The 26,347-nt window shown below is 38.9% G+C and overlaps 1 protein-coding gene across 5 annotated transcripts in view; it reads right to left on the minus strand.

The window, feature by feature from the left end:
* The window catches only part of RIC8B (RIC8 guanine nucleotide exchange factor B), a 100,735-nt gene extending 74,388 nt beyond the window's left edge, over positions 1 to 26,347 (minus strand). For 2 of the 5 annotated variants that reach the window (XR_006336598.1, XR_006336597.1), the window contains exons 1-2: positions 25,825 to 26,347; positions 17,149 to 17,196 (exon numbers count right to left, since the gene is read on the minus strand). Coding sequence is in view for 2 of the 5 variants with exons in the window: in XM_043880911.1 (XP_043736846.1) it covers positions 17,149 to 17,196; positions 25,825 to 25,908 (132 nt within the window). In the remaining 3 variants the exon portion in view is untranslated. The remainder of the gene's footprint in view (positions 1 to 17,148; positions 17,197 to 25,824) is intronic. The other 3 variants (XR_006336599.1, XM_043880911.1, XM_043880912.1) reach the window with 2 other exon arrangements.

Below are 26,347 nucleotides of genomic sequence, written 5' to 3' on the forward strand. Positions count from 1 at the left end.
GAAATGGGGATAATACCCTATATATTACAGTGCTGCTTATTAAATGAGAGGATGGTACACAGTAAGAGACAAAATTGTACATTTCTAAGAACAAGACCTCTAAAAATGGGCCAATGACTGAACAACCAAATCAAAAATGAAATGCCAGTGAACAGAGAAAATGAACACTGCAAAAGACAAGGACTAAACTAATGTCTGTTTTATTTATAAGAAACAGGAAAATGCAATAACTTTTCAGTTCAACTTGGAAAGAGGGGCAGAGCACACACACACAGCAGAGGCAGTGAGTTCAACTTGGCAGTAACCCTATGATAACTACAGGCCAGAAAACAGTTGAAGAGCCAAACAAAATGAGTATAATTTCCAGAATCAGAATATTAAGAGTTATAAAGGGCTATAATGACTACTTAACATCAATAAACACTAGCAGTGCAAAAGGTGCTATTAAAAAATGGGTTTTGTTGAAGAATAAACATGGGAAATTTATAAGGCTTATTAAAGTATTAAAGATTCTCAAATGAACTATGGAAAAGAAACATGTTTTTAAGCTGACACTTCCTTTATTTATTGACCATAGAATCCTTTTAGAAAATAATACCTAATAACATATTCAGGATTGTGTGTGTGTGCTCAGTCATGTCCAACTCTTTGAGACCCTATGGACCGTAGCCCACCAGGCTCCTCTGTCCATTGGATTCTCCAGGTAAGAACAATGGAGTGGGTGGCCATGCCCTCCTCCAGGGGATCTTCCCAACCCAGGAATGGAACCTGTATCTCCTGCATTGCAGGTGGATTCTTTACCCACTGAGCCAACTAGGAAGCCCATACTCAGGATCAGGGGATTTATTTTATAGATAATGAAAACTGACTCCCAAGGAAGCTAAATGATTTGCTTAAGTAGCACAGAAAGCTACAATGGAAAAGGGGACTAAGATTATTATTTGACCCCCAGTCCTACTCTCTTTTCATTCTACTGGTATCTGGTGACAAAATAAATAAAAAATGAGTGTTACAACATTCAAAGCAATTCTGGGATAAGCTAGGTCTGTGAAAGGAATTACTGAGGACTGATTTTTTTTCTCCTTAAACAGACAAGTCCTAAAACATGGTTCTTCTTGTTATTTACTGTTTCTGGTCTTCTATTGTGTGTTGAAATACCTATCCATTCTCTTTAATAAGAATTAAATACTTTCTCTTTAATAAGAGTGGATTCTCCATCCCACCCCCACCTTCTTGTCCATTATATATATCTGCAATGTTAGCCACAAGCTTGATTTAGGCTCTCACTGCAATCAACCAGTGTTCCTAGAGTGATGGGATAGGACCCTGCTCTTAAAATAGGCACATTCATCTGGGAGATTTGGCACAGTGCCAGAGATACTTAAAGTCACAGGACAATCCTTGTGCATCCTCCTTAACTACTGTTTTACTAAAAGATTTATCAAGGGTGGGTGCAGGGAAGTGTTTCTACATGAAAATAAACAAATGTGTTACAACTCACAATACAAAAAGCACATGAATTTTTAAGATAAAAATTCAAATGGGAAACAATTTTGTAGTTAAGGCAAAGTCCCTTGAATGGTGCCTCCCTGGCTTCTCAGGGTTATGCCTACACTCTTCTCTGATGGATGTCACTGGATATATATTCCACAGGGATCTAATTTTAGTTCTTAACTGGAGCTGAAGGTCAGACACCTAAATCTGATAGTTCTAAACTTTTGCCCTCTGTGCACAGTAATGTGTGTGTGTGTGCGCACATGCGCGCACACACGTGTATGCACAAGACAGAAAGAGATGTATTAAATTCTAAAATAAGCTTATTATAATCAATAGTTGGAACAATGCTGTCAGTGCCAGAAGACAGACCTATTAAAAAAGAGTATTTTACAAAGACCTTAAACAATTAATGACTTACTGCCAGGATTCTACACTGTGCTTCTAAGAAACGTTAGAGAGGATTCTGGAGGTCAAATCTGAAATCTCTTTATAAAAAGCGAAAGATGAGATTTTCTAAATAAATGCCCATGAAGCTGGTTTCAATTACATTTAGTTTAATATGATATGATATCTATACACTTTGGGGTTTTTTTCCCCTACTTTTACTATGGGAGGCAATAGTAATTATCACTTTTTAGTTAATGGATACTGTCCTCGTGAATGAAATTTTTATCTCACTTCCTTAATTTCACCTTTAGCTCCCCTTCTTGCACATGTACATTTTTTTTCAGTAATACAATCCTTCTGGCTATGCTCTATATCATGGTGATCCTGCCAAAAGACTGAGAGTTCATAGTAACAACAATTACGTAAGTTTGGCTCAAGTTTCTTTACTAATTAGCAATCCCAAGAAAGACATGATGCATCATCAAGAGTTCATTAACAGATGGGAAACATAGCTTAGGTGTAAATGAAAACTTAAAAACCAATCAGCTGCCTTTCCCTTCTTGACTGAGGGCAGAAATGGGCATGTCAAAACTTTTAATTTCTCTTCAAATATAGTACCAGCCAACTCTGGTTTTCTTACTACTTAAGCAAGTCTTTATTTTTCAGAAAACGCTCTTCTTCACTACCTATACAAAACATACTTTAGAATTTTAAGTTAATATGCTGACAAATACAGAAGCATTATCATTTGTTGCATTTTAGTTTGCCAAATAAGGGAACATTATCACATTTAATCTTTACTGAGTTCTCAGCCAAGTCATAGTTTGATTATGTAAAAGTACACTAACAAAGCTGGAAGATGTACCTCCTGTCACAACATATACTCTATATCTTGGTGACTGGTACAGATTCTTATCCCATGGATCTCTACAGCTTTTTGTCTTTTTCAGTGTATTAAAGTGTTACCTATATAAAGTTTCTCTGGAATTTCTTTGTCTCCAACATCATCTACTCTACAACGCTCAGCTCTTCACTCTGAAATACTCTATCTCTAAATCCCTAGATCTCAGCTCTAGTAGCCCAGGCCTCTATAGAAGATAATCAAGGGATCTGATGGTAAGTTGAAGTTATGGACTAAATATTTGTATTCCCATTAAATTCATATGTTGATGTTCTAACCCCAGTGTGATGGTATTTGGAGATGGGGCTTTGAGAAGGTTATTAAGGTTAGATGGGGTCATGAAGGAGAGGCCTTGGTCTTATGGGAATAGTATCCTTTTGATAAGAGACACCAGAGGGCTGGCTCACTCATTCCCCACTCACTTCCTTCTCTGCACAAAGAGGAGGTCAGATGAGTACACAGTAGAGAGCAGGTAACTATAAGCCAAAAGAGGAGGTCTCAGAAGGAAATCTACCTTACCAACACCTTGATTTTGGACTTCTAGCCTCCACAACTGTGAGGCATAAATTTGTTTTGCTTATGCAACCCAGTTTTTGGTATTTTGTCATGGTAGCATGAGCAGACTAAGACAGCCGAGAATAAGGACAAGAGTAAAGTTATTTCAATGAGACAGCTGTGATGTTAGAGGTCTTCAAAGGCACAAGAACACACGAGTGGTGTAGCAGAAAAAAAGCACAGAAACAGTTTGGGTTTTTTCTAATTCCTAGTTCTATTATTTTGTGAATTTGGATCTGAAGCAATTTATTTATTCTACCTGAAGCTAAATTTCATCGTGTGCAAGATATAAATATATCTATTTCACAGAGTTATTGTGAAAGACCTATCTATATTATTAATATTATATATTATTTAACATGAACAGCATCTGAGACAATATACTGTAAGGAGTAAGACATCTCACAGGTTATTTATTAGGAAACAGTACAACTGAAGTAAGGAAAGCACCTAGGTTCAAATACTAGCTTATATGATCTTGGCAAATTTTTTTAATCACCGAGCCTCATTTCCTCATCTCTACAAACAGGAATAACATCTAGGGCTTATAAATATTAAATGAGATGATACATTTAAAAATCTCTAGCACAGTGCTTGGGACAGAATAGAGACTTATGCACATTACCTCATAAAGATGGCCAGGTGGACGAGCAGGTCAAGTAATATTAAAAGGCACACTGTGCACAAGCACAACAGGGCTAGGAAATTTTTATCTGCATTTTCCATTTAATGCCAAAGCCACTTGAAAGGTAAGTGCGGATGTTATAACATGGCAATTTTGTATTAGTTTTATAGATTCTATAGTATCCATTTAGAATCTATAGAGTTCATTGCTGAGCACTTGTGCACATAGCCCTGATACAGGCACAAAACTTAAAATGCTCTCAATTTAAAATTCAAGTACATGCAAACTATTCAAGAGAAATAAATACTAACCAAGTGAGAAAGGTTGAGTTGGGGTTAGGGGGCTATAAAAGCACATAACTCAAGTTACTTATAATACTATGGAGACTGAACATATGTAAAATGAATAAGGACTGTAAATGTATTTCAATGCATAGCAATTTAAGCTGTGTGTTAAAGATTGAGTTTTCAATCAGCCAAAGATGTACATGTTATGCCCTTTCCTTAGTACATGGCCAAACAGTGTAAAGAAGAGCTAATTGCTGAGAAGAAAAAAAATCAAAACCCTACATTTTAGGCAAAATAATAACCATAAAAAAAAAAATCTGCAGCATGCCTAACTCCGATAGGTCAAGTACTGTGCTGCTTATGGGGAGGGCTGACACTCGTTACCCTATCCAGTCATACTGCAAATCCTGGGCTTCTGTTTTCTGTCAATGGTTTTAATTAGCCCAGTGTCAAAGTTTTGTTTATGCTCTGCAACAACTCTCAAATTTTGGAGAGAGTTGGAGCCTACAATCAAAAAACAGAATCAATTCATAAGCTATACAACAGGTCAACTCAATTATTAATGAGTGGCAGTATGGTGCAGCACAAAGTCTGTGGACCAGACTGCATAGGCTTAAATCATGTCCTCCCACTTCACAAGTTTAGGCAAGTAATTTACTTCACTAGTTTAAGCAAATAATTTCTTTGCGTGCCTTAGTTTCCTCATCTGTAAAATAAGTAAGAAAACAGTAGCTCATTTATTAGCTTTGTTATAAGGATTAAATGTGTTAATATTCATATAGTGCTTGGAATGGTGGACATGCAGTATTTAATAACAGCTTTATCAATACATAATTTATATATCATAAATTTACACTGTTAGCAAGTATACAGCTTATTGATTTTTAGTACATTCACACTTGTGCAATCATCATCACTGTTTAATTTTAAAACATTTTCATCATCCTCAAAAAAAACCCCAATACCCATTAGCAGTAACTCCCCATTCCCCGCTCTCCCTAGCCCCTGGGAAACCAATGATCTACTTTCTGTTATTACAGATCTGCCTATTTTAGAAATTTCATATGAATGGTATTGTACATTATGTGGCCTTTTGTGTCTTCCTTCTTTCACTTAGCATAATATGCTCAAGGTTCATCCATGTTACAAGCCCTTATAACAGTTACTTTTATCCTTTTTTATGGATAAGTAATATTCTATCGTATGGCTATAATACATTCCATTATCCATTCACAAAATGACAGACATTTGGTTTGGTTCCACTTTTTGGCTATTATGAATAATACTGCTGTGAATATTCAAGTACACAGTTTTCTGTGGACACATATCTTCATTTCTTTTTTGTAGATACCTAGGAGTGCAACTGTTGGGCCATATAGTAACTTGGTTTAATCCTTTGAGGAACTCCTAGATTATTTTCCAAAGTGGCCACACCATTTTATATGCAGTAAACTATCAGTAATGTTTGAGCATTCTGATTTCTCCACATCCCTGTCAACATTTATTATCTGACTTTTTTAATTTTAGCCATATCAGTGAGTATAAACTGGTATCTCATTGTAGTTTTGACATTCATTTCCCCGATGGTTAATGATGTTGAGCATCACGTGTTGATTGGCTATGTGTATATCTTCTTTGGAAAAATGTATATTCAGATCCTTTGCCCATTTTAAAATTCAATTGTCTTTTTATTATTGAGTTCTTTATATATCCTAGATACAAGTCTCTTATCAGACATATGATAGCAAATACTATCTTCCATTTTGTGGGTTGTCTTTTCACTTTCTTGACAGTATAAGTCAAAAAAGTTAACTTTGATGAAGTCTAATGTATTGATTTTTCTTTGGTTGCTTGTGCTTTTGGTGTCCTATCTAAGAATCCACTGCCAAATGCAGGTCATGAAGACTTACCCTACGTTCCTGCTAAGAGTTTCATGGTTTTAGATCTTACTTTTGGGTCTGATCTATCTTGAGTTAAATTTTGCACATGGTGTGAAGTAAAGGTTCAATGCATTCTTTTATATGTAGCTAAGTTTCTCAGTGCCATTTGTTAAAATATTACTCTTTCCCCACTGAATGATCTTGGCACCCTTGTCAAAAATCTGTTTATCACAGACAGACTGGTTATTTCTGGACTCTCAATACTATTCCATTGATCTACATCTATATCTATATGCAGGTTTTTTTCCAGTAAATACATACAAGATCCACAGTTGGTTGAAACTGCAGATGCAGAACCGTGGATATGAAAGACCAACTATAAAGTTACACATGGGTTTTTGACTGCTCAGGGAATTGGCACCCTAAACCTTGAGTTGCTTAAAGGTCAACCATATGTATGCTTATCTACCCTTGTGTCAGTACACACTGTCTTGATTACTGTTGCTTTGTAATAAGTTTTGATGTTGGGAGTTGTAAGTTCTCCAGGTCTGTTCCTTTCAAGATTGTTTTGGCTCTTCTGCATCCCCTGAAATTCCACATGAATCTCAGAACTGGCTTGTCAATTTGTACAAAGAAGCCACCCAGAATTCTAAGAGGTATCTCATTAAATCTACAGATCAAAATGAGAAGTAGTGCCATCTGAGCATAAGTCTTCCAATCTATGAACATGGGATGTTTCCTCATTTCTTTACACCTTCTTTAATTTCTTTTTAAATCTTATTTATTTGCATTTGGCTGTGGCGGGTCTTTGTCGCTACATGGGCTTGTCTCTAGTTGTGGGGAGCGGGGCCCATTCTCCAGCTGTGCTGCATATGCCCCTCACTGTGTTGGTCTCTCTTGGTGTGGAGCACGGGCTCTAGGGCACTCTGGTCCCAGGAGCTGCAGTGTGCCGGGCTCCGTGGTTGTGGCTCCCGGGCTCCAGAGCACAGGCCCAGCAGTTGTGGTGCACAGGCTTAGCTGCTCCACAGGATGTGGGATCTTCCCAGGTCAGGGATCAAACCTGTGTCTCCTGCATTGATTAGCAGGCAGATTCTTTACCACTGAGCCACCAGGGAAGCCCTTAGATCTTCTTTAGTTTCTTTCAATAGCATTTTGTAGTCTTCTACAAAATGGAATTATTTTCTGAGTCATTTCCTTAGTTGTTGTTCTAGGACTTAAATAGCTTATATATGTATATATTTTAACAGAATTAGCTTCAATTTACATTAATTCCAGTGAGGTATAGAAACACTGCTTCTATATGATGCTGTCCCTTCCCCCTCTTTGGTGGCATTATTGTTATACATATCAAAAATGATTACTTGGTATGTAATTTTGTCTTTTGAAGTCACTGAGGAGAAAGGACAGCTGGTATATACTTACAGCTTTTGTTATTTTGGCCTTGTTATTTATAATTTTCGGTTCTCTAGAACCAAATAGTGCCTGTATTATCTAGAGTCACTTCCTTAGTGCAGTACAGCTTTGCTCTCATCAACCTTTGTGCTATTTCCAACAAATGTATCATGTTTCTGTATGTTACTAGCTGAACAATATATTAAAGACATTGTTTTTTTTTTTTTTTCCTCCCCCCCAAAGACATTGTTTTATACACAACTGTTTTTAAAATCATTTAAAAGAATGAGAAGAAATATGCATTTATATTATCTTTTATAATTACATAATTACCTTTACTAGTTCTCTTTTGTTTCTTTGTGTGGATTCAAATCACTGTTTGAGGTAACTTGCTTTCTGTTTGAAGTATTTCTTGTAAGGTGGGTCTAGAACAAATTCATTTTTTCATTTATCTAAAAATGTTTTTATCTCCCTTGCAATGTTAAAAGATAGCTCTGTTGGATATGATTCCTGGTTGAGGTTTTTTCTTTGAGCTCTTTGAATACATTATTCCTCTGCCACAGGACTACATTTCTGATGAGGAGTCAGCTGTGTATCTCATTGAGACTATTTTGTAAGTGATGATCCATTTTTCTTTTGCTACTTTCAAAATTTTCTCATTGTGTTTGAGTTTTAGCATTTTTATTGTGATGTGTCTATGGATCTTTTTGAGGTTATTCTAACTCAGACATTATTGAGCTTCCTGGATATGTAAGTTGTTTTCCTGTAAGTTTAGTTCGTTTTTAGACATTTCTTCAAATATTTTTTCTTCCCTTTTCTCTCTCCTCTCCTTCTGGTACTCCAATTATATGTATGTTGCTACATTAACATCATCTCATATTTCTCTGAGGCACTCATTTTCATTATTCTTTTTTCTCTGTTCTTTACCTTGTATACACTATTGATTTATCTTCATATTTGCTCATTCTTTCTTCTGACAGTTTGAACCCAACACTGGGCCTCTTTAGTGATCTTTTTCCCATTATTGTACTTTTCACTTCCAAACTTTCCATTTGGTTCTTTTCTTTTTAATCATTTCTATCTTTGTATTGGTATTCTTCATTTGTTGTGATGTCATCAAATTTTGTATTACTTCTTTAATTATGGTTTCCTTTACTTTTCTGAATTTTTTTTTTTTTTCTTTTTGGCCACACCACACAGCATGCAGAACTTCCCCCAACCAGGGATCAAACTCAAGCCCCCTCAAGTGAAAGCACAGTCTTAACCACTGGACCACCAAGGAAGTCCCTTCCGAATATATTTATACTGAATATGTTGAAGTCTGTCTGTTAAATCCACCCTCTGGTTGTTCTCACAGGCAGTTTCCACTGCCTGCCTTTCCCCCAGTGTATAGGTCATTCTTTCCTGTTTCTTCACATAGCTTTGTTTTGTTTTTTGAAGCCGGACATTTTAGATAATACATCAACACTGGGTATTGCTTATGTCATCCGAGATTTGCTATTGTTATTTTTCTTATTTGCTCAGTGACTGGATGAATTATTTCAGTTGAGTATATTTTCCTCCTCCTCCCTACAGATGTAGCTCCTCTTGGGACTCACCCTTTTGTGTGCTACAGTCATCCTGGGATGACAGTGGCTTTGGCAGGCCTCTCTTTGACTTTCTCTTCCCTGACCACACCCAGCTGTTAAGCTCCACTAACTGCAGAATGATTGATCTATTGTCTTCAACAATGTCCTGGGGCACAAATTGCTCTACAGACTGAACCAATTTATTACAGCTCCTTTGAAGAGATAGTTCCTGAGGTACATATTTAAGATTTGTTCTAATTACAGGAAGGTTCCTCCCAGCTGTCTTTCCTCCTTCCTTTCTAGCAAACTAGCTAAACTTCTGGTTAGCCCTATAACTCCAATCAATATGTCAGTCTCCCAACTCCTTCTCCTTTCACCACAACCGGTACCTTCAGGCAGGAACTTTACACTGTTGCAAAAAGTTGGTCCCTCTGGGGAGAGATTCAGAGCTTTCGGTTATAAGGTCTGCTTGTTTCTCTTGGCAAAATTCCTGAACCTTGGTTCTGATGCTGAGGGCAGAGACAACAGCATGCTTCTTTCTAGGTGACACCTCCTTGAGAGTTCAACTGGAGGAGACAGGGGAGTAGCAGGCCCGAAACTCCTCAATTTGCCTTCCAAGGTGGAATCTGTTTGTCCCACCAGCCAGGGCAAGGGCAATTGATACCCCAATATTTTCAATGTTGCCTTACTCAAGGTAGAGCCCATGATCCACAAGTGGAGATTGAGTGAAAGAAGAGAGACCCCATCTCTCAGCTATAACTCACCCAGAATTTTGTCTCAATGACATGTGGCTGGGGCAGGATGAGGAATGCTGGCCTTACCCCTGTCCCTACTGGTTAGTGAGCCTTCCAACTGAGGACTGAGGAAAGCAGGAGCTCTGATCTTGGCTCTATCAGTTTGCTGTTGTTCAGTCACTAAGTCATGTCCAACTCTTTGCAACCTCACGGACTGCAGCACTCCAGGCTTCCCTGTCCTTCACCATCTCCCAGAGCTTACTCAAACTCATGTCCATCGAGTCAGTGATGACATCCAACCATCTCATCTCATTCTCTGTCGTCCCCTTCTCCTCCTGCCCTCAATCTTTCCCAGCATCAGAGTCTTTTCCAATGAGTCAGCACTTCGCATCAGGTGGCCAAAGTATTGGAGCTTCGGCATTATCCTTCCAATGAATATTCAGGGTTGATTTCCTTTAGGATTGACTGGTTTGATCTCCCTGCTGTCCAAGAGACTCTCAAGAGTCTTCTCCAGCACAACTGGAAAGCATCAATTCCTCGATCGTCAGCCTTCTTTATGGTCCAACTCTCACATCCATACATGACTACTGGAAAAATGACAGTTTTGACTATACAGACCTTTGTTGGCAAAGTGATGTCTCTCTGTTTTTTAATAAGCTGCCTAGGATGTTCATAGCTTTTCTTCCAAGGAACAAATGTTAATTTCGTGGCTGCAGTCACCATCCAAACAGTGAGTTTGGAAGCCAAGAAAATAAAATCCGCCACTGTCTCTACTTTTTCCCCATCAATTTGCCATGAAGTGATGGACCAGATGCCATGATCTTACTTTTTTGAATGCTGTTTTAAGCCAGCTTTTTCATTCTCCTCTTTCATCCTCATCAAGAGGCTCTTTAGTTCTTCTTTGCTTTCTGCCATTAGAGTGATATTATCTGCTTATCTGAGGTTGTTGATATTTCTCTCAGCAATCTTGATTTTAGCTTGTGATTCATCTGGCTCTGCATTTTGCATGATGTACTCTGCATAGAAGTTAAATAAGCAGAGTGACAATATACAGCCTTGACACACTCCTTTCCCAATTTTGAACCAGTCTCTATTTCTATGTCCAGTTCTAACTGTTGCTTCTTGACCTGCAAACAGATTTCTGAGGAAGCAGGTATGGTGGTCTGGTATTTCCATCTCTTTAAGAATTTTCCACAGTTTGTTGTGATCCACAGAGTCAAAGGCTTTAGCATAGTCAATGAAGCAGAATTATTTTATAACATTTAGAAAATATTATAAAAACATTTTATAGATGTTTTTCTGGAATTCCCTTGCTTTTTCTATGATCCAAGGGATGTTGGCAATTTGATCTCAGTTTGGAGAAGCGTTTCCATCTCACTCCACTGACAGTGGGAAGTAAGGGAGCAGGTCTCAGTTCAAATACCACAGACTTTCACTTTTCTGACTCTCAGTATATTTTCCTGAATACGTGTTCCTTCATTGACTCCATGCTTTTAGGACTATTTCCAGATAATTTAAATGGCTGTTGTTGTTGCTGTTTAAATAACCAGTTTCATTGAGGAGCAGGTTCATAAAGCTCTCACACTGGCATGGCCGGAAGCAGAACTTCTTGCTGAGTTTTTTATATGAGAAAAAGGATCTGAAACTCTAAAGTACAAATTAGAGATACTACTCTTAACATTCCCAGGCAGAAAGTGATCCATACAGAGATCATGTATGGACTATCACATCTAAGGCTTACTAAATCAGAAGGCTGTTCTGTTCTTTCTCCCTGCATTTAGTCCTTCAATACCTTGGCAACACATCTAAAATAAAAAATGGAGTCTGGAATGAAGTCTAAATTATTTTACTTATGAACTACTGTGAGGCATTCATCCTGGCCTATGATATAATTCAGCCCTTCTGGTCAAGTTTTATGCCAGATCCAGCTGGATAGAAACTTTAAAAATAAAAGTTTTAGAATGTATTTGGTAATATGTGTGTTTGTGTGTTTTAAAGAAATCAAGATGTTAAAAATGATTATCTTTAAAGTTATTGGTTTCTAAATGAGAACCGAACTTGCATCATATATCAAGGTATTCCCCAAAGTGAAGACATCAAATAAAATTTGAGTCAAATTTGCAAGACACACAAAGCTCATTTTGTTTTGGTGAAAATTGGAGTTTAACAATTTCAAACAACTATGCTAAATGTAAAAGGCTTTTAGAACAAGCCTTCATGCCTCAAGCTATCCCTAAGCATGGACTCACAGTATACGACTAATGGTTCTATCTTGGCACATTTTCCTTGGGGGACTCTAATATGGAAAATTACCCATTCATTTTCTATAGTCCACAATGACAACCCTCAGTATGCATCTGTAGCTGAGAAATGCCAAACCAAACACCATAGGAAAATAGCCAACTTAGGAACCAAGGCCTAACACAGGACCTGGCACACAGGAATTACTGAAAAAATATTTGTGGACTACAGAGATCTCCACTAATATGCCAAGTACATCCAACTTTGTGGAAAGAAGAAGAAATATTTCAAGCGGTAGAATGGACTTTTGTGTTCAAATAAATTTATTTCACTCCATAAACCAGCTCCACAAGGGATACTATCTCCAAACCTAATAACACTTTTATGTTCCCCCAAAAGGAGTATGTAAGATAATCACAAAGGGCCAATTTTAGAGAGAATAAATGATTAAAAAACATATTGGTCTTTGCTTACATCCCGAATCACATAACTCTGAAAGAATATATTATCACATATATTATCATCATATTCTTATACCTGATCTACTGTAATGAAAAAGTTTAAAATATAAAAAAGAGAAATGAAAATATCATCCACAGTGATAATACAAAGCCATTATTTAGTGAATTTCCTTATAGACATTTTTCTTTGTATACTTTTTATTAGTTTTACATGGTTGTGATCCCACTGTATGAATATTTTTGTATTCTGCATTTTCAGTAAACAACAGTATGAAAAGTGCTTGGGAATCTACTGCCTACTTAAGAAAACATCAAACTCAAAACCAAACCATATGTACAAGTCATAAGAATTCTGGTCTCCACTCAATCCCCAATCCCCTTTATTCATTTAACGAATATGTATTGTAGGTGCTTATTTTGTGCCACATGCAGTGCCAAGGACTAAAAGTACAAAGAAAAGTAAGTTAGAATTTTTGTCCTCAAAGAGTTCTCATCTCAGTAACTACCCTATACCTTTACAGATATATGAACTTCCCTATGTCAGTTTGAAGCTAATGAAATAAATGCTTGAAATTTAACTATTTTTAACTTGATTCTTTTCAGGAAAATAACTAAATACCTAAAAGTTTATCTCAGACAACAACTGAAGTTTTTTGCATTTGATATGGTAGTATTCTTACAGGTGAAAGAGCTGCAATTCTTTTAATCATTTTACGATAGGTATTTTTCAATATTTATTGCAATTAGTTCTCTTTATTGGCCTTGAGATCAGCTGTGCTTCATAAACCAATATAAGAGTTTTCATTTCCTTAAGGTGTAAAATTTCAGATTATTCATCATACCTTCCTCCATCCTACATATTTGCATGATACATTTGTTTATGTGTTGGTATATAGTCATAACCATCTATTTAGGTAGAGAAGATGTAAAGTAAATGCTTCAGTAATCACAGGTGCTTACACCCAAATATATCATGAGCCACATGCACCTGGAATTATTTGCATTCTATGCACAAACATCAGAAATGTGTCTGTCTTTACTTCTCTGGAAAAATTTAAGCACTCCTAATTAGAGAAGGAAATGGCAACCCACTCCACTGTTCTTGCCTGGAGAATCCCAGGGACGGGGGAGCCTAGTGGGCTTCCATCTATGGGGTCGCACAGACACGACTGAAGCGACTTAGCAGCAGCAGCAGCAGTTGGTAATTTCCTTTGATATTTTCCTATTTAAGTCTAGTCTAGTTGCCTAAATGGTGTCTCAAGGTATAAGAGATAAAACAAGGTACTGAGTCATAATTTCAGACCTTCTGAAACATACCTCAAGTGATAATGAGTGGGAGCCATGGAGCACTAAGCAGTGAGGAGCTGCACATAATAGCAAGAATATCTGTTCTCCGCGTGAGGCTCCACCACTTACTAGTGACGTGAGTGTTAGCAAGTTGTCATTAACATGAGCCTCAGTTTTCTTACCCATAAAATTGGTATGGCAATAGTCTTTCCATACTTATATCATTACTACTTTACTATTGAAAAGCAAATCCTTATAAAAATGTAAAATGCTACACAAATGTTAGGAATTAGGTCTAAGGATCATACTTTATAACCAATTCCTAGAAAGTTCACATAATCAAGTTTTATTTTTTGAAAGGCTCTGTTCCCTTACATCTACTTATTGGTTGTCATAAGGTTTTACATAAGAGAGGTGTGTTTTTCAGAGCAACAGCACCTGTAGTTTATGGAAAGGGGTGATGCTGTTACCAACAAACTGGTAGAAGGCTTCAGAGACATGTTTAGCAAAGAGAAAAAGAGAACTAGAGCAGGAAAGCAAATTGGATGGTAATTTGAGTTCCTCCTATTTTAAGATTGGGTTTAATGTGGAGACATGCCTATTATTCTATGTCTCTCTACACCGAGAACTTAAAAAGCTGTTAGGATACAGATCCTTTAGAGAAGTCCAATAATTTTGATTTCAAAGTCTTTATGGGCCTTAGGCATGAAAGAGTCACTAATGGTTTTAACCTTTGGAGACTGAAATAGTTTTGTTTGCCAATGTTTTTACATTAATGAAGACTACCTAGCTAGGTCCCTAATGACATCTGTTTATATCAGACCTCCCAGGAAGCAGCAATTTATATACTAAACCAAAATTAACACCAGTACAGTAGTTATAGTCACCAAAAATCTAAAAGGCAGTAAAAGACAATACCTTGATAATGTTAAGTTTTGCTACTAACCTACAGGAAATAAACATGCTTTACTAGCAACTGTGTAGGAATTTTTCTTCCCTTAACTGAAAGCCGTATGGAGGGAGGGAAATCTCTGTATGCATTTACTTTGACTAGTGAAAGCACTGTCAAAGATTCTAGTGTCAGATCCACAAGGTACCACAAATCTATGGATATAGTATGGATTCTCTCAACTAAACTAAACAGCAGCTGCCTTCCTAGCCTGAATACCTAAAAAACGTATATATTCTTTTTTTTTAACACCTGGCTTCTTTTTTCTTCTCACTTGACCATCTCTCCCATTAGCACATAATAGTCTCTCTCCTCCCTCTCCCTCTCTCTTTGAACACAGTGCAGTATTCCATTATGCAAATCTCTGTAAGTTTCTACAAATATTCCCTGATTCCTGGAGGCTTTATTGTTTCCAATCATCTGCTATTATGTACAATGCTTCAATGAGTAACTCTGCTTACTTTATTTCAATCTATCTACAGAAGAGATCTAAAAGTGACATTGCTTGGTCAAAGGGCAAAATGCATCTGTAATTTTGATAGATATAACTAGCTTCTATTCCACAGGGACTTGTGTTATTTTCTACTCCCACCAAGTGAGTAATGTACTTATTTCCTGAAGACCATTTATCAAAATGCACATGCCTGGATTCCATCCCCCAAATTCTGACTCAATAGACAGTGATGGGGCCTGAGCAGGCCTGTTGAAAAAGCTCCCCAAACAGCACATCCCTGGCTGAGAACCCTGTTCTAAAAGGGATTCTAGTCTTGTTTACATTGTTTAAGTGCAAAAGAAAATCAGAGTAAATCTTTAACTTCCAAAGTTTATACTCCTTGTCACTCATTCAATATAACTTTTCAAGTACCTGTTCTGTGCTGGGCATTCTAGATGCCGAGGATATAAAGATACATATTATCATAGCATCAGTCTTCAGGGAGTTCACAGAGTCTAACAATGAGAAACACACACACACACATATAAAATTAAGAAACAAATAATAAGCATAGGATTAGAGATTTATATAAAATTTTATAGGGATACGGAAAAGGGGCACTTCACCCAAATAGGAACGCCAGAGGAGGTTTCCTGAAGGAGAAGCTCCTAGAGCTGAGTAGGAATTAAACAGGTGAAAGGGTGAAGAAATATACAAGAGGGCATTCCAGGCAGCAAACACCACATGCAACAATAGGAAGTAGGAAACAGAAGGGATGTATGTGTTTGTAACTGGAAACATTTCATGTTGCTAGAGCATAAATTACAAGGGACAGAAGTAAGCAACAGGCTGCAAAAGCAGGCAAACTTCAGATCACTGAGCATCGAGGTCATGATAAGAAGCTTGAACTTTATCCTATAGACAAAGAAAGTCACTCAAGGTTGGGAGTGACACAATCAGATTGCTGTTATAGAATTAAGGACAATGGACTGAAGGGCGCATAACTGGAAAAAGAATGAACAGTTAGGAAACTGGTACAGTAGTCCAGATGAACGTATGAACAAGGGCTGGGATTAAAGAGGGAATGCAGGGAGAAATCTTAAGAGGCAAAATGAGTAGAATGTTGTCATTAAATATGGGAGTAGATGTGAAGAGAGGGATGATTTCAAGGTATGATCAAACCATTACCAGCAAAGCACTGGACTTAAGCTATTTTTCCAGCCGCAATCATGGGTTTACACAGATTCAGTCATGCTCTCTCACCTGGTCTTACTGTTTGTAAGGCCAAGGATAGAAGTACAGGGCCCAGGAAACACTGAGCCTGAACTGGTGAGCTTCTCCTTGAACATCATGTTCTAATCAACTAAATAAAGCAACCACAAGCTACCCCAACAGGCCAATGTGACATTTCATGATCCAATCTCTGATGCACCCTCTCTTATAGTAACTCCTCTAGTGATGAGCCTCTTGATCCCGTTTTCCTCTTTACCCGTGAAGTCAGTGACCAAGATGATTGCTAGCTACAAAAAAAGCTGCCAGCACAGAGAACAATATGTGGTTGAGGCACAGTAGGATCAATAGCTGTTTCCCCAAAACTTAACTCAAAGTCAAGCTTGGCTTTATAATATTAGCAATTTTTGGCAGCCTGCAACCCTGCCACCAAACAAAGCCAATCTCTGGAGAGGAGACGATACGGGGGAGGGTCCCCTCTGAACCCTTCCCATTCCCCTGATTTATGCAAGTGTAATGGTCCTATGGGGATGGAGCAGGAGGGTGTTGTGTGTAATTCATACTAAACCTGGCACTTGTCTTTCTTCTCAGAGTTCCTAAAAACCAAACTCAAGGGAAACTGAAAACTAACCCATCAAATGAAACCAAGTCCACTGTTATAAAGCCGTGAATGAAAATACATACAGACACACACACCACACAAAGTAAGACCAAGGCTTACCTTTCTTTTATCTTCATCTGTTGATTCAAATTTGAAAGTAGCCCTATGCTGAAGAGGGAAAAAAGGGAAACAATGTCATTTTAAATATACAGATTTTTCATTTTGGCTATGTTAAAAAATATCTGATGTCTATAAAAAAAAGTTGTCTTCCCAAATCACCTCAATATTCTTACTAAAGTAAGAATATAACTTACTTTATAAAGTAAGCAAATAACTATAAAGCAGTACAAAAAGACTAAAGCAAAAATATATACAGAAAAGAACAGAGTACCAAGCCACAAACCACCCAGGGAAATCTGGAATGCTTTACATAAAGCATTTGAGCTGGACCTTGAGGGATGAATAGGAGTTTGCCAGGAGGCAAATGAAAGCATTCTAGGGACGGAAACAAAGGCTCATGTGTGAAATGGTATGATATATTTGTGAAATAAGCAGCTCTGTTGGAATGAAACACAGGACACATGTTAGAGGATGACAGGAGTGGAGAAAGATAAGAATGGAAAAGTAGACTAGACAGAGATTTGGAAGCATCTTCCAATGTTGTTCAGGAGCTTGTACTATATCAAACGCACTAAGAAATCATCAGAGAATCATAGATAGGGAAGGACAGTAATTCTGCAGGAATGAGAGTTTAAACCATGGTTCCACCACTTACTAGTTAAGCAAGTAACAAATTGTAAGTGTATTTCTCATGTGAAAAGAGGGGTGCCTACTTCACAAAGCTGCTGTGAGGGTTAAAGCAGCTAAGGCATATAGTGTGCCATCTGAGTGCCTAGTACATAGTAAACACTCAGTTAGCATTAGGATGATAATGATGATGATGCCAATGATATTGAGAAAAAAATAACTGAAAGAAAAGGAGGGTCACGACTCTCCTGAAATGACTGGCAACACTATTTTTTCTCTGTAGCTGAAACAGAGAATGGAGTAAGTTGTCCACCATCAGAGAGTGGCAGTAACCCAAAAAATAGAGCATAAAGTTCCTCATTCTCTTCTCAAGTTTTATTCAAGAAAGCCAAGTGTGCTTAAGAATCCTCTAAGTTTTCCTTTAAAAAAAAAAAAAAAAAACCTTTACTGAACATCTCTCTGCCTTTCCTTTGGATTTCTCATTGGCAACACTGACAAACATTTATTGGCAACCCATCAGGAGTTAAATACAGTAAGTACTAAAGATATTATCACTACAGGTGGTTCTGCATTGACAGCTTTGTAGAAGAAGCGATTTTTGAAATTAAATGAGATTGAGAAATGTTGACAGAGAAGCAGTTCTGAAGTACAAAATGGTCAGAGGGAAGACTTAGAGGTAATAGAGAAGGGCCATTTGAGGAAACCTAAAGAGAAGCTGCCTCACATATGGCTTGCAAAACAATTAAAATGGATGTCAGATGGTGAGGGTTTGGATTTAAAAATTTATACCTGAACTGACATAAAGGTGACAGGCCACCAGGGGAAGACTCTGAAGGAGGTGTAAATAGTAGCTTATTCTGGAAGAATATTTTGAGCAGTAGCCTACAGACCAGATCAAAGGAGAACAAGGCTGAGGACATAAAGCTCTCTGAGAAATGGGCTTCAGTAATCCACAGTGTAATATTGCTGGAGGCAGTATAAATTGACACCATCTTCAAAAAACGAAAGTGATTTGGCAACACATAATAGCAACCATAAAAATATTCATATCCTTTGACCCAGAACATCTACTCCTAGAAATTTATCCTAATGAAATCACCCAAAGGGCAGAAAAATTATATTCACTGCAGTGTTATCAAATGTTACAAAAGAAAAAAAGAGACAACCTGAATATCTAACAACAGGAGACTGAGTAAGTAAATTACTGTGCATTCATCTGAAACATTATCATACTGCAGTTTTTTTAAAGATGGCTAAAAAGTTCTGTAACAACATGGAAAATTATTTTATGACAATAACTGTAAAAATAGTAAAATATCAAATTGTACGTCTACAATGACAGTACCTATATCAATGGATGGATGGATGCATTCAAACAAAGGCTTGAGTGTTAAAAATGCAAAAATAAAAACTGTACAGGGTTGGTGGAATTTCTAGTGGTTCCTTTGACAAAACTTGTTGGTATATTGTTTTTATTATTAAAAGAAAAAAAATTAACAGGTAAATGAATTAATAAACAAACAAGAAAAGAAAGAAGAAAAGGAAGGAAGAACAAAAGCTTTAACTTAGAAATTTACAGACCCAAGGTTTAGTAAAAACTAACACTGAATAAAAGATAAAGAATCAGTAGATTGTTCTGTTGGTTATAAACTGAAGCCTAGTAAAGGTTCACTACAAATGAAAATACATAATTGCATTTAGAACTAAGAAAGCTTAATTTTTGCATCATATGTGAAATATTAATTCCATACATTATCTGGAATAAATATACCTAGTTGCCAATATAATAGTCCTCCTAAACTTGTTTTTTGCATTTGTGGTAAGGAACAGAAAAACAAATCATCTTTTAGAAAGACCCTCACTAAGTTATGAAAATATTTTTTAAAAGGTTTCTACATAGAATTAAATCTTTTAAGGTGATAATTTAGAATAGTACCAAGGACTAATTTTTCTCTTGCCTTTTAAATGTAAAGTTGATCCTGTGATAAAACTACAATATTAAAAAAGAAAGAAAAGAAGGGAAAAAGGAAGGGAGGAAGAAAAGCTTTCAAAAGTCCTGTCCAACTAGCATGAGGACTTAATTTAATTAGCAAATATACTGGTGGTGTGAGGCAATAAATTGAATTTATAACATGCCAATCTATTCAGAAACTCAGATCCCTAAGGTTGTTTGGATTCAAAGATGTTGACTTCTCTAAGGCAGGCTTCTCTTATTCAACTTAGATCATACCTAACCTATTCTCTACCGGGCTTCCCTGGTGGCTCAGACTGGAAAGAATCTGCCTGCAATGCAGGCAGACCTGGGTCCAAATCCTGGGTTGGGAGACCTGGGTTCAAATCCTGGGCTGGGAAGATCCCCTAGAGGAAGGCATGGCAATCCACTCCAGTATTCCTGCCTGGAGAAAACCCATGGACAGAGGAGCCTGGTGGGCTGCAGTCCACGGGGTCGAAAAGCATCGGACATGACTGAGGACTAAGCACAGCAAAGCACAACTCTTCTCTCCCCTTTTTGAGGCTGAGAGGGAAGCGGATCCAGCATTTCTGGCTGTAGATGCCTTTCTAGAACTGCTGGCCAACAGTCAACCACGTCACCTTCTTTATATGCTTAATTTCCAGATGAACAGGAGCAACAAGTCAAATATGAACTGAACAGTAAAACTTTAGAGACCAAGTAAGTTAGTAACAGCTCAGTAACACATCCAGCTCTTGAGGACTCCCCCCGGCTCCCCGCCAACCAGGTTTCACATCCCATGAATAGGCTAGGCTCAATAGTCAGAAAGCACTGGTTTGAGCCCAGTCCCACTGTTTACTGAAAGTGTGACCTTGGTCAAGTTATTCAACTTTACTACCTGTCAAGAGTTTCCTTATCTTTGTGTATAGCACCTTGCACATTGCAGGTGTTCAATAAGCAGACACTACTGTTGTTACTGCACAGTCTATGGTGAGGCATCTGGCCAAATACTGATCCACTAGACAGCTAGGATTTACTTCACAGATTTCCAAAGATATACTCAAACAGTACCAATGCAAAGGAATCAGCCTAACTGGAGTGGTGTCTGTCTGTGCGTGTGTGTGTGCGGTGCTGTGTTTTAGAACAGAGATTATTTCTAGAACTAAAGCCCAGTGACTGAGATTATATAGTCCAATCTGGAAATAAGAACATGGACAACAAAGGGACAGCCCCTACACGTGCTCATCAGAAATCTTCAGGATGAACCCAAAGAGTCAGAACTCAGCCTCAGAGTGTAAAACAAAATGTCCTCTTACATGGTCCAGGATGTTTATACACCCTATTCAAATGTGGAGGCTGTTTTTCTAGAACTGTCTCCAAATCAGGTCCCTATCAATTGGATTCTTCTAGCACATAAACACACCTCACTACTATCAGTGCTGTTTTCCTCTCTAATGAGGACTCATCTCAGAGACCTACCTACCTGTCTGTATCTTAAGTAACTTTTACCTTTCATTTGGCCATAAACTTGTCATACTTACATAATGGAATTCTACTGGAGCTTGCCAAGGGGTAATCATATGCCCAGGTGGCCTCTATGGCCACAAACCACCTCTGTAGTTATCATCATAGTTGACGATGATGCTACACCAGTTTCTTCTCCTATTAATTCAGAGTATTGGACCCAATGATCTTTGAGGTTCCTTCTAGGTCAAATATCCTGGATTCAAGGAACTAAGATACTTTTATGCACCTCAAGGCCCCAGATCACTGTTTATTGTTGATAATCATAATGAAGGCAACCAATATCTCTACTAAATCTGTTAAAAGAACAAGATACATGGCACTCAATACATGCTAACAGAGGAATTGAGAGGAGAGGAAAAGGGCAACCACTCTTCCTATTTTTAAAAAATACTTTTCTACACTGAGTCAATTTGCATTATGCCCTTGAGAAACAGGCAAATTTCCTTTTTTCTGGGATAGATAGATCTTCCTTCTCCGCAAGATAACAATATCAGTGAAGTAAAGAAGAAGGCTTGAAAATCAGAATCTCCTTAACACAGTAGAAATTAGATGTTACCTGGAGCCAGACAGGTAAATGTTGCTCTAAACAGGGTACAAGGTATTTTACCAGCCATTAATAAGTGCCAAGGGTCAAGGAAAAAGAAAAACTGAAGTATATTCTCTATTTTTTTTTTTTAATCAGGCTACGTCAACTCCATGCCACAGGGTTAATCCCTGACTTTTTTGTTTAGAACTAACAGCTATGGGTTTTTCTTCAGTGCCAGGCACTGTTCTGATTTATACATATAACTTATTTAATCCTGACAACAATGTATGATGCAGGTACAATTATTATCTGTGTTTGGCAAATGAGAGAACTGAGGGACAGTAAAGTTAAGTGCCTTGTTCTACACCACATGAATGGTAAATTGGGGATCAGAGTTCAGGCAATTTGGCTTCAGAACCTGTGCTCTGGCCACAGGACCTCTTGAGAACCTTGATCATTAGGGAATGCCTCCTAAATGCCTTGTACAGTATTTGGCATTATACATCAGTTAATTTAGACCTCATAATAACTTAGGTGATGGAACCCTATGTTACAGATAAGGAAACTGAGACTCAGGCTTAAAATAACTTAGCCATAGTCATGAAGCTAATATATGGCAGATCTGAAGCAAAGACTTATCTGACTTCAAATTCAACCTTCTTTCCACAATACTTGAGCCTCCTTTTGAGAACAACAAACTAATCATTCCCTCTCTAAATCTTTCATTTCCCTTCTTGGTTAGACTCTTTAATGCCTCATAATCACTTCATTCTAAACATTTCTCATCCATTTTTCCAGATAAAGAAAACGAGGCACATGGTAGACCCAGGCACATTTTTATAATTTCAGATTCCATTTCCCAGAAGTGAGACAATTAATTTGACCTCCTCATTCTTGAATTTTTTTTTTTTTTTTTTTTTAATTTATTTATTTGGCTGTGTAGGGTCTTGCTTGCAGCACATGGGCTCTTTTGTTGCTCCTCATAGTACATGGACTTCCTTGCCCTGGGGCATGTAGGATCTTACTTCCCCAACCAGGGATTGAACCCACATCCTCTGCATTGCAAGGCAGATTCTTAACCACTGGGCCACCAGGGAAGTCCGACCTCCTCATTCTTATTGCCAGACCACTGCAACTATACTTCCCCTTCTTCTTCATCTGCCTCTAATGTCTCTTCCCTTGAGGAGCAAAGCCCCACTGCCAACATGAAACGCAGCTATTTTCTTTGTTCTCTGGATCTACTGTAATCAGCATTAAACACGAAAGCTCTTTTCTGAAGGAGTTGGCCGACCCAGTTCACATCAAGTCACAGCATTCTCAAGGCTGGCCCCCAGCATACCACCCCAAAACTATACACATTGGGCATTACAACTTTAAAACCATTCCCAAAGTGAAAGTTCAGAACTTAAGCTCTGATAGCACTTGGCCAGGAGTAGTAAATGAAACTAACCTGGAGGGAGACCAAGGAAAGGAAGAGATAAACTGGAGGAAGCAAATCTGGAGTTCTAACTACTTTAGTCGTGAAGAGAAGGAGAAATATTGAAGGAGGTGATGAGATCCAGGTAGAGGTTTTTTCCTCCTCCCTTCCTACAGAAGAAAATTTCTATTTATTGCTGGATACCTGGGATATAAGCGCTAAATAAACACTAGGTGATTCAACACAACAGCCAAGTTTTCTGTTGCATTTTGTTCTTTTGAAAATCTGTTTGTAGCTGCCTCAAGTCTTTTTTGGAAAGCAATTAAAAATCAAGTTGCATGAATATACAGTCGGGCCTCCATATCTGCAGGTTCCACATCCATGAATTTATCAAACATGGATCAAAAGTATTTGAAGGAAAAAAACAAAACAAAACAAAACTGGAAAAGTTCCAAAAAGCAAAAGTTGAATTAATGGGCAACTAGCTACATAGTATTTACATTGTATTTACAATTATTTACATAGCATTTACATTGTATTATTAGCAATCCAGAGATGATTCAAAGTATAAGGGAGGATGTGAATAGGTTATTCCCAGGTGGTGTTAGTGGTAAAGAATCTGCCTGCCAATGCTGGAGACACAAGAGACGCAGGTTCGATCCCTGGGTCAGGAAGATCCTCTGGAGTAGGAAATGGCAACCTACTTCAGTTTTCTTGCCTGGAAAATTCCATGGGCAGAGAAGCCTGGTGGGCTACAGTCCTTGGGGCTGCAAGGAATTGGACATGACTGAGCGACTGAGCACACAGCACACATGCCATTTTATGGGCTTCTCAGGTGGCTCAGTGGTAAAGAATCTGCATGCCAATGTAGAAGATGCGGGTTCAATCCCTGTTTTGGGAGAAGAAAATGGCACCCACCCCAGTATTTGTGCCTGGAAAATCCCATGGACAGAAGAGCCTGGTGGGCTATAGTCCATGGGGTCACGAAAGAGTTGGACATGACTGAGCAACTAAGCAACAACAACATGCAATTTTATATAAGGGACTTGAGCATCCATGAATTTTGGTATCCACGAGGGAGGGAAAGGGTCCTGGAACAAATCCCCAGCAGATACCAAGGGACGACCATAATCTCCACAATATGTACACCTGTGCATTAAATTAATTTCTCCTAAGTTAAGCAGATATGCAACAATAAAGCATATCAGAGACTGAAGAAGCTAAGATATGAGGATAACTGAATCCATGCAGCCTCCCAAAGAAAGCAGCATAGTACTGTAAAAGAGCAATCAGAAAACCGAGATTCAAATCTCAGCCCCATCTCTCAATGACTGTTTGGACTTAGGGCAACAACATTCTAAATTTTCTCATTTGTGAAACGGGGAATACCGTCACTTTCCTCACAGGATTGTTGAGAAGATCAAAAGGGAGTGAAGTTGCCTGATTTTTGGATATTCTCCACATAGGGCAGAAATGGCATACTGGCAGCTCCGTGATGCAAAGCATAGGTTAGTGCAGTGGTGGGCACATAGCAAACACAGAAATTATGAATGGAAGCAAATGAAAGGAAGAAAGATGTTATATCTAGGATGTGACATGGTGCTGGGTGTGTTTTCACAGAAGTCAGTCATTTCTACAAAGTAGTCTTCTAAATGGAAGAATAAAGGTGTGGTATGTCACCTTTAGAAGTGAGCTTGCACAATTCCTGGAAGGAAAAGTAATGGAGAACTAACGGTTCTTGAAGAGACATTCAGAGAAATGACTGGGATATAAAAGAAGATACCTTTTTAGTGTAGAGTTGTAAAGTGGAAAGAATAATGAATGGTTTGAAGACCTAGGTTGGAATCCCAGCTCAGAAGTATGACCTTGGGCAAGTTACTTAACCGATCTAGAATCTCAATTGCAAAACGCAGATAAAACCTCACAGGACGGCTGTCAAGATTAAATAAGATAAAGGATGGGAAAGCTGATAATGCGATACAAATAACAGGTATCATTAGGAGTTAGTCTCCTCCCAGGTACAACACAGTAGGTCCACGACCTTGACGTGATTTCAGTTCCTCGTGCCTCGGTTTTCTCATCTAGAAAATGGGAAGGTTGATACTATCTACTCTACAAATATTCTGAGAATCAAGTTAGACCATATATGAGACATCACGCCTTGAAAACTGTACAGTGCTGTACGTCTATAAAGAACTGCCATCGTGGCCGATACGTCTTAAGCATGTCAAAGGCCGTGTTTATGCAAAGAAACACGTATTTTTATGCTATGCAGGTGAGGAAGCCTCGCGTGCATTTCTGCATCCAAGAGTGGGGCACAGGGCACAGACAGACATTCACGGATTCCGGGGGTGTGACTTGCACGCTTGGGAAGAGGACCGTGGAGCAAGCTGCTGGGCCGGAATCAGAGTGGTGGGCGCCAGGGTGGGGGCAGGGGGGATACAGGATGCACGGATGGAAAAGGCTGGGGGCACAAACACGCATGCCCAAGCCGGAAACGTTTTCGGGGGAGAGCAATGCGCATCCCCGGCGTGAGGGGGGGGGGGGGGTTGGGAGGGATGCGATATGCAAGCCCGGGGGGGCGGCCCAAGGGTGCTACACCGCACGCCCGGGGCCAGGGCTCTTTACCTTATCGCTGTAATCCCTCAGGACCCGCTCGATAGCCCCCGCCTCGCCGGCCCGGACGATGTAGAGGGCGCGCTCCTCATCCATGGCCGCAGGTGCGGGGGAGCCGCGGCCGCTCTGCGCGCCCAAGCCGCTGCCTCCAGGTAAACGCCTCGCGCCCCCGCTCGCTCGCTTCTTCCCAGCTTCCTTCCTTCCCTCCTTCCCTCCCTCCCTCTGCCTCCAGCCCGCCAGCCTCCGCCCGGGCAGGCCCGACGTCACCGCCCCTCAACTTTCACCCCGCGACGTCACCGGTCCCCCAGCAACCGGCGCTTTGCCGCCACCCCTGACAAGGCCCAGTACTCGGTAGAGGCCTGGCGGATGGCCTAACGTTGAGGGTCAGGCACGAGACCCTGCTTGCTCCCCTGCCTCTCCCTCCCTCGGAGAACAGTCCAGCCTTTTAAGTGGGCTTTCACAGACAGAGATGTTCTCTCCTGACCCTCCTCTATGAATCATTCTCCTCAGCTGACGAGAGCGACCCGGCTCTTCC

Source organism: Cervus elaphus, chromosome 22 (genome assembly GCF_910594005.1).
Source record: "Cervus elaphus chromosome 22, mCerEla1.1, whole genome shotgun sequence".
NCBI classification, from domain to species: Eukaryota; Metazoa; Chordata; class Mammalia; order Artiodactyla; family Cervidae; genus Cervus; species Cervus elaphus.